Raw genomic sequence first — 14,152 nt, forward strand, 5'->3', positions numbered from 1 at the left:
TGCTCCCTGTCCCGCTGAGTTACTCCAGCTTTTTGTGTCTGTCTTCGATAATTAATATCAGGCATGTGAATTTTCCGCGGATTTCGGCGTTTTAAAATTCCATTTTCCGCACTTTTTGCATGATTTCCGCGTTTTTCACTTTGCCACAATCGTGTTTACCAACGGAAAAAGGAAATAAACGATGTATAGACTTGTAATGAACACTGGGGTTCCGCTAGAGATCGCTCTGGGATCCGCGAGAAATACCCCGCGCCCTGGAAGTCTCACCGAAAATGTGGCACCTGGGCTAGGCAGCCAATCTCGACCTCATCGGGACTTCCACGGCCAATCTGTAGGTTGAATTTGCATCCTGCGGCCGGGGCTCTGGAACTCCAGCCCAGCTGGAGGCAGCACATCTATCCCCATAGCCGACTTCCTTGGCCGGCTGGATAAACCAGCAAAGCTCTGGAACCAAGAGTGCCAGAAAATCAGTGGTGGAACTGTAATGAAAAAATATTAAATTTAAGTGCAAGATTATATAACTAAATTAATTAAGACGGCGTTAAAATATAAAACACAGCAGAAAAGCCAATTACTACCTTTTTGGGCTGATTATCAATTAATGTGCGAATTTACTCAAATATTATTAGTATACAGTGACATATTCACATTATTTTGTAATGTCCGTTTTTACTTTGAAATGCACTTTAAGCTGGTAATTAATTTTGTGTGTAAATTCTCAAAATTTCCCCAATTTTTTGACCCCCGCTGTACGCTTCGCGCAAGCGCTCGGCTCTTTTCCTCTTTTTTACCTCACTCACATGCCTGTAATATAGATTCGGTAAGCAATTATGAAAGCAAAAAGGTACGAGTTAACATCACACTTGTATTTGAAGTATGAATTAACTCCAAAAGAGTTCAACTCGCACTCAACTCCACTTTAGCATGAACTTCACATTCAAATGGAGTTGAGAAGAAGAGTTAGGAGCTCAACGTCAGTTGTATTGAGAACTGGTGAGACCACATCTGCAAGGTTGTGTGCAGATCTAATTTCCCAATGTAAGGAAGCGTAAATTTGTAATGGAGGGAGTCAGGGAGGGAAGCAGCTCATGAGCTCAGAAGGATGTGAAGGGGGTAATCATTGAAAATGTGCATGGGGTTGGACAAGGTAAGTGCAGAAGTGGTTTTCCTTGGCTAGTATCAGGAGTCTCAGGATAAGGGATTGACCATTTAGGTTGTTTGTGTTCTGAGATATTGCGATGAATAACTTCATATGCTGCAGTTTTAGAAATCAACCAAATCATCTGATTATGCTACATGGTTCATAAATCTGGGGCAGGTCATTGAATATTTGTCTTTGTGTTATTGCAAAAATGTCCTTTATCTTTGTCCATAGGTTGCCACTTGGGTGGATGAAACACTATGTTCTGTAGCTTCTAAACTGGAGCACAGTGCCCAGATTTTCACTGAGTTGCAAGGAGAAAAGATTGTATCTTTGAATTGTTGTGCCCTATATACCTGTGTCCAGCTAGAAAATGGCCTATTTTGGTGGTAAGTGTTGAATGCATTTGTAAATATTGGTACATTGACAACTTAACCAAAGTATGTTGTTGGATTTGGTGAACCAGCTTTTCTTTTCTTAATGACAGTGGACATATATTTTTATAGCTTTCATAATTCTTGTTCAAGCTCTGCAGTGTTCATCTATATACAATCAACTTTTCTGTACGTTTATAGATACTCGCATCATTCAGGATTAGTCTTGGCTTTCTATGTGCCAACATGTATGTCTACTCTTCCAGTGCTTGTTACAAAATTAGCTGTCGAGTCCTGCAGAACTGTTAATGGTTTACTTATTTTTATATTTTCATCAATATCTTTATTCTTTCAAGATCAGAAAATTAATTAAATTAGTGCTTGCTGACATTTGTTAAGCCACTATTAAGCATCAGATTTGCCCAGGAAAGGCTATATTCCAGAACTATGTCAATATTAAATACTATTTAATTGTAAGCTATTCATTTTCAACTATGTACAAGAGCTGGCAGAGCTTGTGTGGTCATGAATGTGGCTTGTATGGTACTGATGCAGGTTGTGCTGCCTGAGCTTTCCTTGTTCAATGTTGATATCAATTATCTTTGAAATTATGGGAATAACTTACCTTGATATATTCATGTGAAATATGAATTTTCTAAATTTGGTTTTAAGTCAAGCACTGAACATAAATTGAGGTTATTTGTTTACCCTCCATATAATGTGCAACTATTGTGCTTGCTCAAAATGTGTGTGTGTAAAAAAATAAGTAAATTCCATCGGGGATTGGACTTGAATGGTTCCAAATCACTGGAATGAAATTTCAGCATTCTATATTGAAGGACCATGACTGAACCAACAGCTTCAAATAAAACACTTCTCCATGGTTTGTATGGCTAATTTGTACTTTTCTAAAACACAAGATAAAACTAAGATTAATAAATGAGCTTTAATGTATTATCATTTCAGAGTTTCAAGAGTATGTTCCCAATTTGTTTTGCCATTTAATTTAAATTCATTCCATGTTTAACTTCCACATCTAAAGGTTTGCCATTCAGTGTGCAATAATACTAGTTGCTATCTGTCCTAAACTTGGGATTTGAGAGAAACTTTACAAGATAAAAGCAGAAAATGCTGGAAGCACTCGCAGATCAGGCTACTTCTCTGGAAAGAGAAACAGTTAATGTTTCAAGTCAAAGACTTACTCAGAACTGAGAAATAAAAATTAGCTGGTTTTAAATTGCAGAGTGAATGGGAGAACTTTATGGGACAAAGCGAATATTTTTGATAGGGTCCAGCCAAGTCAACTAATTCCCCGATATGGTCAAGCCAGTTAAATCTGTTGAACCAGTTTTACTATCTGCACAGCGAGCTGTTTGGTCAGCATTCACGTATCTATATCTATCTATATATCTTTATATATATATACTACTAAAACTCAGATCGTTTGTGTGTGTGTTCTCCCCCCGCTCCCCTCTTTCCCCCCCTCGCTCCCTTTCCCCCCCTCGCTCCCCTCTTTCCCCCCCTCGCTCCCCTCTTTCCCCCCCTCGCTCCCCTCTTTCCCCCCCTCGCTCCCCTCTTTCCCCCCCTCGCTCCCCTCTTTCCCCCCCTCGCTCCCCTCTTTCCCCCCCTCGCTCCCTTCTTTCCCCCCCTCGCTCCCCTCTTTCCCCCCCTCGCTCCCCTCTTTCCCCCCCTCGCTCCCCTCTTTCCCCCCCTCGCTCCCCTCTTTCCCCCCTCGCTCCCCTCTTTCCCCCCCTCGCTCCCCTCTTTCCCCCCCTCGCTCCCCTCTTTCCCCCCCTCGCTCCCCTCTTCCCCCCCTCGCTCCCCTCTTTCCCCCCCTCGCTCCCCTCTTTCCCCCCCTCGCTCCCCTCTTTCCCCCCCTCGCTCCCCTCTTTCCCCCCTCGCTCCCCTCTTCCCCCCCCTCGCTCCCCTCTTCCCCCCTCGCTCCCCTCTTCCCCCCTCGCTCCCCTCTTTCCCCCCTCGCTCCCCTCTTTCCCCCCTCGCTCCCCTCTTTCCCCCCCTCGCTCCCCTCTTTCCCCCCCTCGCTCCCCTCTTTCCCCCCCTCGCTCCCCTCTTTCCCCCCCTCGCTCCCCTCTTTCCCCCCCTCGCTCCCCTCTTTCCCCCCCTCGCTCCCCTCTTTCCCCCCCTCGCTCCCCTCTTTCCCCCCTCGCTCCACTCTTTCCCCCCCTCGCTCCCCTCTTCCTCCCCTCTTTCCCCCCCTCGCTCCCCTCTTTCCCCCCCTCGCTCCCCTCTTTCCCCCCCTCGCTCCCCTCTTTCCCCCCCTCGCTCCCCTCTTTCCCCCCCTCGCTCCCCTCTTTCCCCCCCTCGCTCCCCTCTCCCCCCCCTCGCTTCCCCTCCCCCCCCACCACAACCGCCGCGAGCAATCCCAGCTCGGCTAGGCCACAGCCGCCGCCGCGCTGCCCGTCTCCAGTAGTCCGCCGCTCCGGGAGAGTAAGAGTGGGGGGGACGGGGAGGGGGGGGGGGGGGGGAAGATAGATAAGGGCGATTGAGTTGGGGGGTTGAGGGTGCTACACCAATACAGGAGATGCTTTATGTCCAGGGCTCGCTCACTCGCACTCTCTCTCCCCTTCCCTGCCCCCCTCTACGAGGAATTGGTCTAGTGATAACTTAAATTTATGAGTCATTTAAGTTCCTGGGAACCATCATCTCCAGGGACCTTAAATGGGAGGCCACCATCGACTCCACAGTCAAAAAGGCCCAACAGAGGATGTACTTCCTGCGGCAACTAAGAAAACACAATCTGCCACAGGCAATGATGGTCCAGTTTTATACTGCCATCATAGTCTGTCCTCACCTTCTAAATCATGGTCTGGTTTGGCTCAGCCACCAAGCATGACATCCGGAAGCTGCAGCATATCGTTCGATCAGCCGAGAAGGTTGTTGGCTGCAACCTTTCCCCCATTGACGAACTGTACACTGCAAGGGCCAGGAAGCGAGCGGGTAAGATCATCTCTGACCCCTCTCACCCTGGCCACAAACTCTTTGAAGTACTTCCTCTGGAAGGCGACTCCGGACTGTCAAAGCCACCACAGCCAGATATAAAAACAGCTTTCTTCCACAAGCAGTAGCTCTACTCAACAGCCATAAAATATGTTTTAAAGTTCACAAACGCTATTTAATTTTGTTTGACATTCTCTTCAGGGGAGTAGTGCCTTTCAGTCAACGAAAAAAGATGCTTGAGAAGGCCAGAGCCAAAAACAAAAAGCCAAAGTCGAATGCAGGCATTTCCTCAATGCCAAATATAACAGTTGGAACGCAGGTAAGCAAAATCTTTGTGCCTTTTGAATAATTCTCATTCCTTAGTAATCTACAATGTTGCAAAGTGAGCCTGCATTATATTTGCCTTTTTAAAAAAAGTATGAAGTAACTTTTGAAGTAACTTTATTGCAGGAAAAAGGGAAAAGACCTGATAGAATAAATGTGTCCAGTGCTTTTATGTAGTCAAATTGCATTTTTACATCAGGTCTATTATCTTATGTTCTCTTGTACGGAATAGTTGAATCTAGGTTGAATGCATAGTCAAAAAAAATAATTTTATTCCATTAGGTGTGTTTGAGAAATAATCCACTCTACCATGCTGGAGCAGTAGCATTTTCCATTAGTGCTGGCATTCCAAAAGTTGGCGTATTGATGGAATCAGTTTGGAATATGAATGACAGCTGTCGATTCCAGCTCCGATCTCCAGAAAGTTTGAAAAACTTAGAAAAATTGACCAAAAGTACTGAAAATAAGTAAGTCATTGACATAATGTCACAGCTTGTACCTGTATTTACTTAACTTGAAATATCATAATGTCCTTAATTTGCAATCTCTCTAAATGAAGCATTAGGGTTTGACCTCGTGTAATACATTGTACAAGTTGACTGAGAATATTTGTTTACACTCTAGTTGTTACCAATTTTATAATCTTGAGTTTTTAATCAAAGGTTTGAATGGTGTATGAACAATACAAGTCCTGCATTTATTTCAACATTACAAAGGTATTTTAAAAAGGTGATAAATTCAGTAGTTTAAGGCCAGTCAACTTAACCTCCACGATCGTGTAAATTCTGGAAATAATAATCGGATTATTGCACAATTAACGTTTACTTGGATGAGTGTGGAGTAAATAAACAAAGACAACATGGATTTGTTAAAAGCAAACTATGTGGTATATCGACTTCCAAATGGAGTTTAACTGAAACGTAATTGCCTTGTCTTCAAAGTAACACGATAGTGGGGCTGTAGCAGCATGTGTAGAACATTTGTTAAGTAACAAGAAACAGTAAAGCATGGTTGGATTTTGACTGGAGGGGAATATACAATGGAAGTTTGGTGCTGCTCTGATTAATATTGGTGACGGAGATATATGTATAAAAGATCATTTCAAAATTTGTGGATGAATGAATCTTTAGGACCCTGGATGCCAGTGAGGGAAGAGATGAAGACATGTAATGTAAGATGAAGAGATGTAATAATTCCTACAGTTGCAGGTCAAAGTGCCAGGGGATGAGGAAAGACCAGGTTATCACGAAGATGATGTTCTCTGTGGAAAGCAGAAAATGGGGGAGAGGTGATGATGTGACTGGTAGTGGGATCACATTGGACCTGGTGGAAATGGTGGAGGATGATGGAGTTTGTGAAAGGTGGTTGGGTGAAAGGTGGGACCAAGTGAATTCTGACCACTGTTCTGCTTGTGGTGAGTGGGGGATGGGATTGGTGAGTCCAGAAGTGTAAGAAATGGAGGAAATGAGAAGGCATGAAATATGGCAGAGGAAGCCATATTTCCGCAAGAAAGAGGACACTTCAGAAGTCTTAGAAAGTAAGGCCTTATTAAAACAGATGTGGTGGAGAGGAAGAAATTCAGAATGCAAAAATGCTGTCGTAACGGAGTGGGTCAGGCAGAATCCCTGGAGAACATGAATAGGTGATGTTTCAGGTCAGGACCCTTCAGGCTTATTTTTTTTTTGTGTGTGTGTGGGGGGGGGGGGGGGGGGGTGGGATAGGGGAGGTAAGGGGAGAGAGATACAGAAAACTAGAAGAGAGGAGGGGGCAGGATGAAGAGTGGTAGCTAATAGGTGATCACAGGTGTGAGGTGGTTTTATTAGGCATGTGGTTTGACAAAAGCCAGAGATGAAAAAGTGTGACAAAGGGATTGAACAGTTGCAAATTGTGAAGCCATAGGAAGGAATGTAGGGAGAGGGGAGAAATGGGTTTGAGACCAGGTGGGACACAGGGGAGGTGGGAAAAAGAATAAGGGGTGTGGGGGAGAAAGGAGTGGAGGGTGTTGGCAGAAGTTGCCAGAAATTGGAGAGTTCAATGTTCCTACCATTGGGTTATAAGCTCCCCTAGCAGAATATGAGGTGCTGTTCCTCCAGTTTGTGTATGACCTCGCTCTGGCAATGGAGGAGGCCCAGGACAGAAAGGTCAATATGTGAATGGGAAGACGAGTTAAAATGGTTAACATCCATTCAGAACACAATTGCCAATGTGGTTTGAATGACTAAAAGTTGGTTGTGCTTGCTATAATTTTAAGGTGGAACAATCTGTATCTTTGCTGAAAGATGCTCATTTACTTTTCTGATACAGGACAGAAAGCAAACAAGAGCCTGTCAAGACTGAGATGGGGCCACCACCATCACCAGCTTCCACTTGCAGTGATGCATCCTCTATTGCTAGTAGTGCATCATTACCATATAGTAAGTATTCTAAAAGATTCTGCAATCTTTATTGAAATGATCAGATCTGGAGATCTGAAAGTGTGGTTAAAGTGGATAGTACCTTGAAGAAAATCAGTAGCACAGGGTTAATTGAACTGGTTTTTCAAAGAGCTGGGCAAGCTAAATGGGTTGGATGCTTTCCAATTCTTGTTAGTTTGATTCTATCGAGTGCTTTTTAACTGTTTTGTATTAGAGAAATGAAACAAAATAAGGTCTGGTCCATTTAACGTCATTTGTAACTTTTGGATCTTGGTTTAACTACTTTTCTAATTCAGAACGTAGGCGATCCACTCCAGCACCCAAAGAGGAAGAAAAAGTGAATGAAGAGCAGTGGCCACTTAGAGAAGTGGTGTTTGTTGAAGATGTTAAAAATGTGCCAGTGGGGAAGGTATGTAACTCAAGCATATTTGATGTCACAGACAGTACCAAATAGTGAATTCAATGAAATGTGTCTATGAACTAACCAGATTGAGGGGTGGGAAGGAAGTGACTTCAAATATACTATTTTATTTTTAAAAAGCAATGTTTCATAGATAAAATGACACACCCCTTGTTGATAACCATAACTTTCTGAGGCAAAGTAAATGGATGGACAAATTGCAAATGTTGCATATTGAACTTGCAGAAGTCTTTCAATGTAACAATATTAAATTACCAGCAAGATGGAACAATACTAAATCAACAGCAAGATTTGGCGATTTGCAACTTCCACAACTCTAAACTCGCTAACTGCTTTGTACATGAAGAAAGCAGGTTTCTATCAGCAAGATCTGGTTCTTATGTGAATGCAGTAAAATCCTCTTTTAATCTCTCCAAGGTATTGAAAGTGGATGGTGCTTATGTTGCTGTGAAATTCCCTGGGACTTCTAGCAATGTCAGTAATCAGACTTGTACTAGTGGAGATACTGATCCAACTGCCCTCCTGCAAGATTGTAGGCTACTTCGAATTGATGAACTGCAAGTAAGCATTTTAAAACATTTATTATTCAAGAATAGCTATGTTTATGTTGACTCATTAAGTTGTGTAATAGGTGGGAGTTCTTTGTGGCAATTTTAAACATAAAAGATCAGATAAGATTTTTAAAGCTCAACATAATGAATTTCAGTTAGAATTTGCTAAATTTGCTTATCGTTAGCAGTTCAGACAATCAAAATGAATTGGGCATCAGTAAACACCTGGCGCTATGCTGGGAGAAGGGGGCATAGGCTGACATTTTTTATTCATAATAGGTTGGGAGTTCTGCCTGTTCTTTCATTGCTCCTTATCCTTTCCCATCCATTATTGCAAATTGCCTGAGCTACTGCTGTTGTGGTTCTCCACATTTGTACATTTGATGAAACTATCAGGCTTTTTGTCATCGAAATGGCCTGGTGCCATTTTTGTATGAAAATATGCAAGTTGACTTTCAACTGTATATATTCTTGATGAAGAACGTGCACCATAAAAATACAGAGAATTGTCACACTTTTTAGATGTAAAGCTAACATTATTAATTTTCCGTTCTAAAACCTTTTATTCCAATGAAATTAGAATAAAGTTAGTTCTTGGTTCATTCCACTGTTGGATGTGACATCATACAGCTTTATCAGTTTAATTTTAAAGAAAACTTGCACATCTAAAGCATGTTTCCTGCTCAAAGAAGAACTTTGTTTCTTATACTAACTCGGATGTGAAATTTAAAACATGATTTTTATATTTGAGTTTTGACTCCTGTAATTTTTTTGATCAAAATTTAAGCTTGTAAGTCCTCACAAAACACTGCTATGTATCAGCTCAAATGAGTCTGGCTTGGAGAACACATTGGGGTTGATTTACCTGAGCATTGTGGTATGCAAAAGGAATGGTTCGCTTCCTCTTAGTATAGCATATGTTTTGGGTTCTAAATGTGCCACATGGAAATTTCATGCCATTCAATTGGTCATCAGCACCAAGTGCAAGTTGTGCTTATATTTACTAGGCATCAACGTTGGTTGAGCACTAATTGAGCTGTTTACAGTAACATTTAAACAACGTTCAACACATTTAAACATCACCACACCAATTTTGGTTTTATTTTCCTAGCAAATGTTGCTAGCACTTTAGGAAATCTTGAGCCTTTGTGACAATTAGAGTATTTTTGTTTTACTCCCAGCACTATTATTGGTACCAATGGGTTCTCCAATGGGAATCCTCCCTATCTAACGTGTTTGGAAAACGAGGAACAACGGAAGGCTGCCAACCAGGTCAGACTGCACGTGAGGTATTCTGTGCCCACCCAGCAGTACCCTCACACCCGAATCTGCAGACAGAGGTGACTAGACCTTGCTTTGGCAGATAATTAGTGCATGTGGTGGTTCCCATTTCCATAAGAAATTGGAATACCCGACCCAGTAGTTTCTTTGACATGTTGATACTTGACTGTCTGTGATGCGAGATTGATTCTTTAGAAATAGCTCAATGACAGTATGTCATACTTTCTTGTGTACTTGAAAGAAGGCATGGCAGGATCATTATAATCAGCAGGGCACACCCACAAATCTAATTTAGAGGAATTATTGTAACAATGTGGAAATGTTTACAAGACATTTTCTTGATGGGCTTTTGAGTTAACATAGAACCAGATGTAGTAGTCCACCGTCTGCTTTGTCACGTTATGCAACCTACAGATAGAAATAACACAATCAGTGTGGATCTTGGTGGGCTTCGGCCACATAATTTTGAGGTTATTGCAGTCCCAGATGTCGGGGAGTCGTGCTTTGGAGTGAAAAAAAGCCACTTTTGCATCCCATGTTAAACAGCTTAGTTTTAGTTTAGTTTATTATTGTCATGTGCACCAAGGTGCAGTGAAAAGGTTTTGCTTGTGTGCTATCCAATCAGTGAAATGACTATACATGATTACAATCAAGCCATCCTCAGTGTACAGTTAAAGAATAATGCATTTAGTGCAAGATAAAATCCAATTAAGGATAGTTCAAAGGTCTCCAATAAAATGTGATTAGGCACTGGGCTGTTTTCATCATTTGTTTGCAGATGTATTTTTCCCTTTTAGCGAAGGCCAACAATTCTACACCACTTTTGGATCTTTCAGGTGCTCTATTCTATGATTTCTGTGAGGTGTTAAAATTGACTTGCATTATTATCTGCTCACGTCACTGGTTCCTGCACCTGTCATATTAGGCAGCTGGAGCTGGTCAGTTATTAACAAGTCATGAAATTTGAGTGGTGTAAGCAGTTTGATAACTAAGTTTTTTCCCCCCCCCATCGTTTCAAGTTTAAAACTACTTGCAATGGTGCATGAAAATGCATCCTATTCTAATTTATAGAGTGTAACAACACAGAAATGGGCTACTTGATGATTAATTCTGAACTATTTCAATCTATATAAATCTAGACTAATTACTTGAAGGGTACCGAACCATAAAGTTACCTATCCCTGTTTTCCAGAGATGCTGTTACTCGAGCGCTTTGTGTCTTTGTAAACTAGCACCTGCAGTCCCTTGCTTTTACTAATTACTTGGTCTTCACAATTTGAATAGTACATTTTACGCATGAATATCTAACTTTTTTGGAGAAACATTATATCCTCTTACTAAAAATGGTAAATTCTAATAAATCTTGGTGTAGAACTTAATCTGGTGGTCCATTTATTTCGAATCATGGCTTTTAAACATGCCCACACATCATTCTCCGTTATTTCCACCACCTTCCATGTGATTCCGCCTCCAGTTATATCTTCCCATCCCAACCCTTTTTGCCTACCACAGAAATGGGACTCTGCAACTCCTTGGTTCACTTTTCCGTTCCCATCTAAACCACCCTTCCCTACAAGAGTTCCTCTGCAACTGCAGGAGATGTAACACATCCCTACACCTCCTCCCTCACATCCATCCAGGGACCCCAGCAGTCCTTCCAGGTGAGACAGATTTGTGTGCAACACCTCTATTGCATCAAGTATTCCCCTTGTGATTTCCTTTACATCAGTGAAACCAAGCATAGAATCGGCGACTGTTTCGCTGAACACTTGCACCCAGTCTGCCGAGGCCTACTGGATCTCGTGGGCCAAGAAAACATTGTAAAAAGAATAATTAGTTTACCAATTAGCTGCAGTGAATACACCCTACAATAACTCCATCTGCATTTCCAGATTCATTCACAACACCAAGGTTATTGTATTGCAAAAGGATTATTAAAATTGGCTTTGACATGCGTTTTGCTGTGGATCACAATGTATCCTTCTAAACCAATTTACATGTATATTGTGTTTTTTGCCCTCCAACATCTATTTGATCATATTGTTCCTTTTTTACACAATTTTCTGTTTCAGGCATAGTCTCAGTTGTAAAAATCTACCAAATGATCCTAATAAGTTGTTTTGCTAGATGCTTTACTAATTGCATTATCTTTTTGTACTTTTTGTGGTCACATTTCCAGTTAAGTCTCTGGCAAAATGTTCTGAAACAACTTTGAAAACACAAAGTTTGCGTACATTCTAACCCTTTCAAGATTTCTTCAAGACCTCTTCATGGGCCATTTGGAAACTTCCCTGCCTAACTTTTGTCTACTAATGGTTTGTTACATCTGCTTCTGTGATCCTGCTACCCATCTCTCTTATGAAGTGGGGGAAATAGTGCAGTTTACCCACATTAAAGCTTGTTTACACATTGCAGTTTACCCATGCTCTTGTATAGGGACTTTTTATACGTTAAGAATTTTATAACTTTCTCGTCCACTAAAAAAACAAACATTTTCCCTGAACTATTGCCACACTTGCTAATGGTTGTTTTGTGCATATATAAAGTACTAGACAGAAATTACACAATTGGACCACTTGTGGATTTGTGAGTGATGCTAAATTGGGTGCAGGGCCAACTTTGAAGGTATGAGACAGGAACTCGCTCAAGTTGATTGGAGTAGGTTGAAGGAAAAGGAACGCCAGGAAAGTGGGATGTTTTTAAAAGTGTGCTGACAAGAGTTCAGGACATGCATGTCCCTGTTAGAGTGAAGGGCAAGGCAGGCAAACATAAGGAAGCATGGATGTTGAGGGAAATTGAGGCTTTGGTCAAGAGTTAAAAAGTAGCATGGGACAGATATCGGCAACTGGTGGAGTGTATCCTCGGAGGAGTTTCGGGAACAAAGGAGCAAGCTAAAAAAGAAAATCAGAAGGGCAAAAAGGGACAGGAGATAACTCTGGCAGATAGCATTAAGGATAATCCCTTGAGATTTTATGTACATAAAGGGAAAAATGGTAACCAGAGAGAGAGAGTGGGACCCCTTAGGAATCAAAGTGTCTGCTTGGAGCCACAGAAGATGGGCAAGATCCTCAATTAGTATTTCTCCTCTGTTTTTACTGTGGAAAAAGACATAAGGAATGAGGAACTTGGGGCAGTCACTAGAAGTGTCTTGGGAGCAGTCGGTATTACGGTGCTGAAGGTCCTGAAGTGTATGAAGGTAGACAAAATTCCTGGGCCTGATCAGATCTATCTGGGGACACTGGAAAGCTAGAGAGGAAATTGCAGGAGCCCTGAGATTTACGAGTCGTCATTAAATACAGGCGAGGTGCCGGACGCCTGGAAGGTGGCAAATGTGCCTCTATTCAAGAAGGGCTGCAGGGAAAAGGCTGAGAACTACGGACGACACCTGTAGTCGGAAAGTTACTTGAAATTATTCTGATGGCAGAGATATACGTGTATTTATGGGACAAGGGCTGATTGGGGATAGTCAGTTTGTTTTTGTACATGGGAAGTAGTGTCTCACGAATCTGAGCTTTTTGATGTGACCAAAAAGGTTGATGAACGCAGAACTGTAGACTATATGGATTTCAGCAAGTAATTTGATAAGGTTCCACATGGTAGGCTGGTCTGTAAGGTTAGATCCCATGGGATCCAAGGAGAGTGGAATAGAAAGAAAATGCTGAATGGATAGAAAATTGGCTTCATGGAAGCAAGCAGAGGGTGATGGTGGAAGGTTGCTTTTCAGACAGGAGGCCTGTGACTAATGGTGTGCCTCGGGGTTTGGTGCTCACCCATTGCTGTTTGTTATCTATATCAATGATTTGGATGAGAGCATACATGGCATGATTAGCAAGTTTGTAGATGACACAAAACTGGCTGGTATTATAGATAGTGAAAATGGTTGTCAAAAAATGCAGCAGGATCTTGATGGGTTGGGCAGGTGGGCTGAGGAATCATTGATGGAATTTAATACTGAGAGATGTGAGGTGTTGCATTTAGGGAAGACTAACACTCGCAGTACCTACACAGTGAATGGTAGGGCTCTGAGGAGTGTTGTAGAGCAGAAAGATCTAGGAGTGTAGGTACAGATAGATAGGTAAAAAGGCTATTGGCACTTTGGCCTTCATCAGAGTTTTGAGTCTAGAAGTTGGGAGGGCATGGTACAGTTACATAAGATGATGGTGAGGCTGCATTTAGTCTACTCCAGCCCCCCACGGGCCTCCACCAGCGACTCTGCTGACCCTCTCCTCTCCACCACCCAACAGTGGGCCGGAGCCATCACCTCACCCGAATTCCAGGCTGAGCACCAGACCCATAACCTCCACGATGCAGACTCCAACAGCACATGGCCTGACTCTGCTGGGTCCTACTGCTCCGCCCTCCTACAGGGAACCTCAGCCATGATGGGTCTTCCCCTTCCCTCTCTTTTAACCAGGTTACCCCGACCACACCCCACCCATACAATAGTCCTCACGCCCCCCCCCCCCTCTCTGAATACCCATCATCCCCCAACCAGATCTTTGCCTTATCTTTTGTCCACTCACCGGCCCTCTGACCCCAACCCCCACCCTTGTCGTGTCTTCACTATCCCCCTTGACCCGCTTTCTGATACGGAACGGTCTGTCCTTAACAGAGGCCTCACCTTTGTTCCCCTCCGCCCCCACCTCAACGATCCACCACCACATAGAGATTTTCTTCCGTCGCCTCCG

At 42.6% G+C, this 14,152-nt stretch overlaps 1 protein-coding gene across 16 annotated transcripts in view; it reads left to right on the top strand.

Moving 5' to 3' along the window:
- Positions 1 to 14,152, top strand: part of ubr5 (ubiquitin protein ligase E3 component n-recognin 5) — a 139,863-nt gene that overhangs the window by 39,524 nt on the left and 86,187 nt on the right. For 10 of the 16 annotated variants that reach the window (XM_078397767.1, XM_078397768.1, XM_078397771.1 and 7 more), the window contains 7 exons: positions 1,376 to 1,530; positions 4,675 to 4,792; positions 5,080 to 5,264; positions 7,102 to 7,211; positions 7,508 to 7,620; positions 8,050 to 8,193; positions 9,365 to 9,523. In XM_078397767.1, coding sequence (XP_078253893.1) covers positions 1,376 to 1,530; positions 4,675 to 4,792; positions 5,080 to 5,264; positions 7,102 to 7,211; positions 7,508 to 7,620; positions 8,050 to 8,193; positions 9,365 to 9,523 — 984 coding nt within the window. The remainder of the gene's footprint in view (positions 1 to 1,375; positions 1,531 to 4,674; positions 4,793 to 5,079; positions 5,265 to 7,101; positions 7,212 to 7,507; positions 7,621 to 8,049; positions 8,194 to 9,364; positions 9,524 to 14,152) is intronic. The other 6 variants (XM_078397778.1, XM_078397779.1, XM_078397780.1 and 3 more) reach the window with 1 other exon arrangement.

This window comes from Rhinoraja longicauda, chromosome 4 (genome assembly GCF_053455715.1).
Source record: "Rhinoraja longicauda isolate Sanriku21f chromosome 4, sRhiLon1.1, whole genome shotgun sequence".
Taxonomy (NCBI): domain Eukaryota; kingdom Metazoa; phylum Chordata; class Chondrichthyes; order Rajiformes; family Arhynchobatidae; genus Rhinoraja; species Rhinoraja longicauda.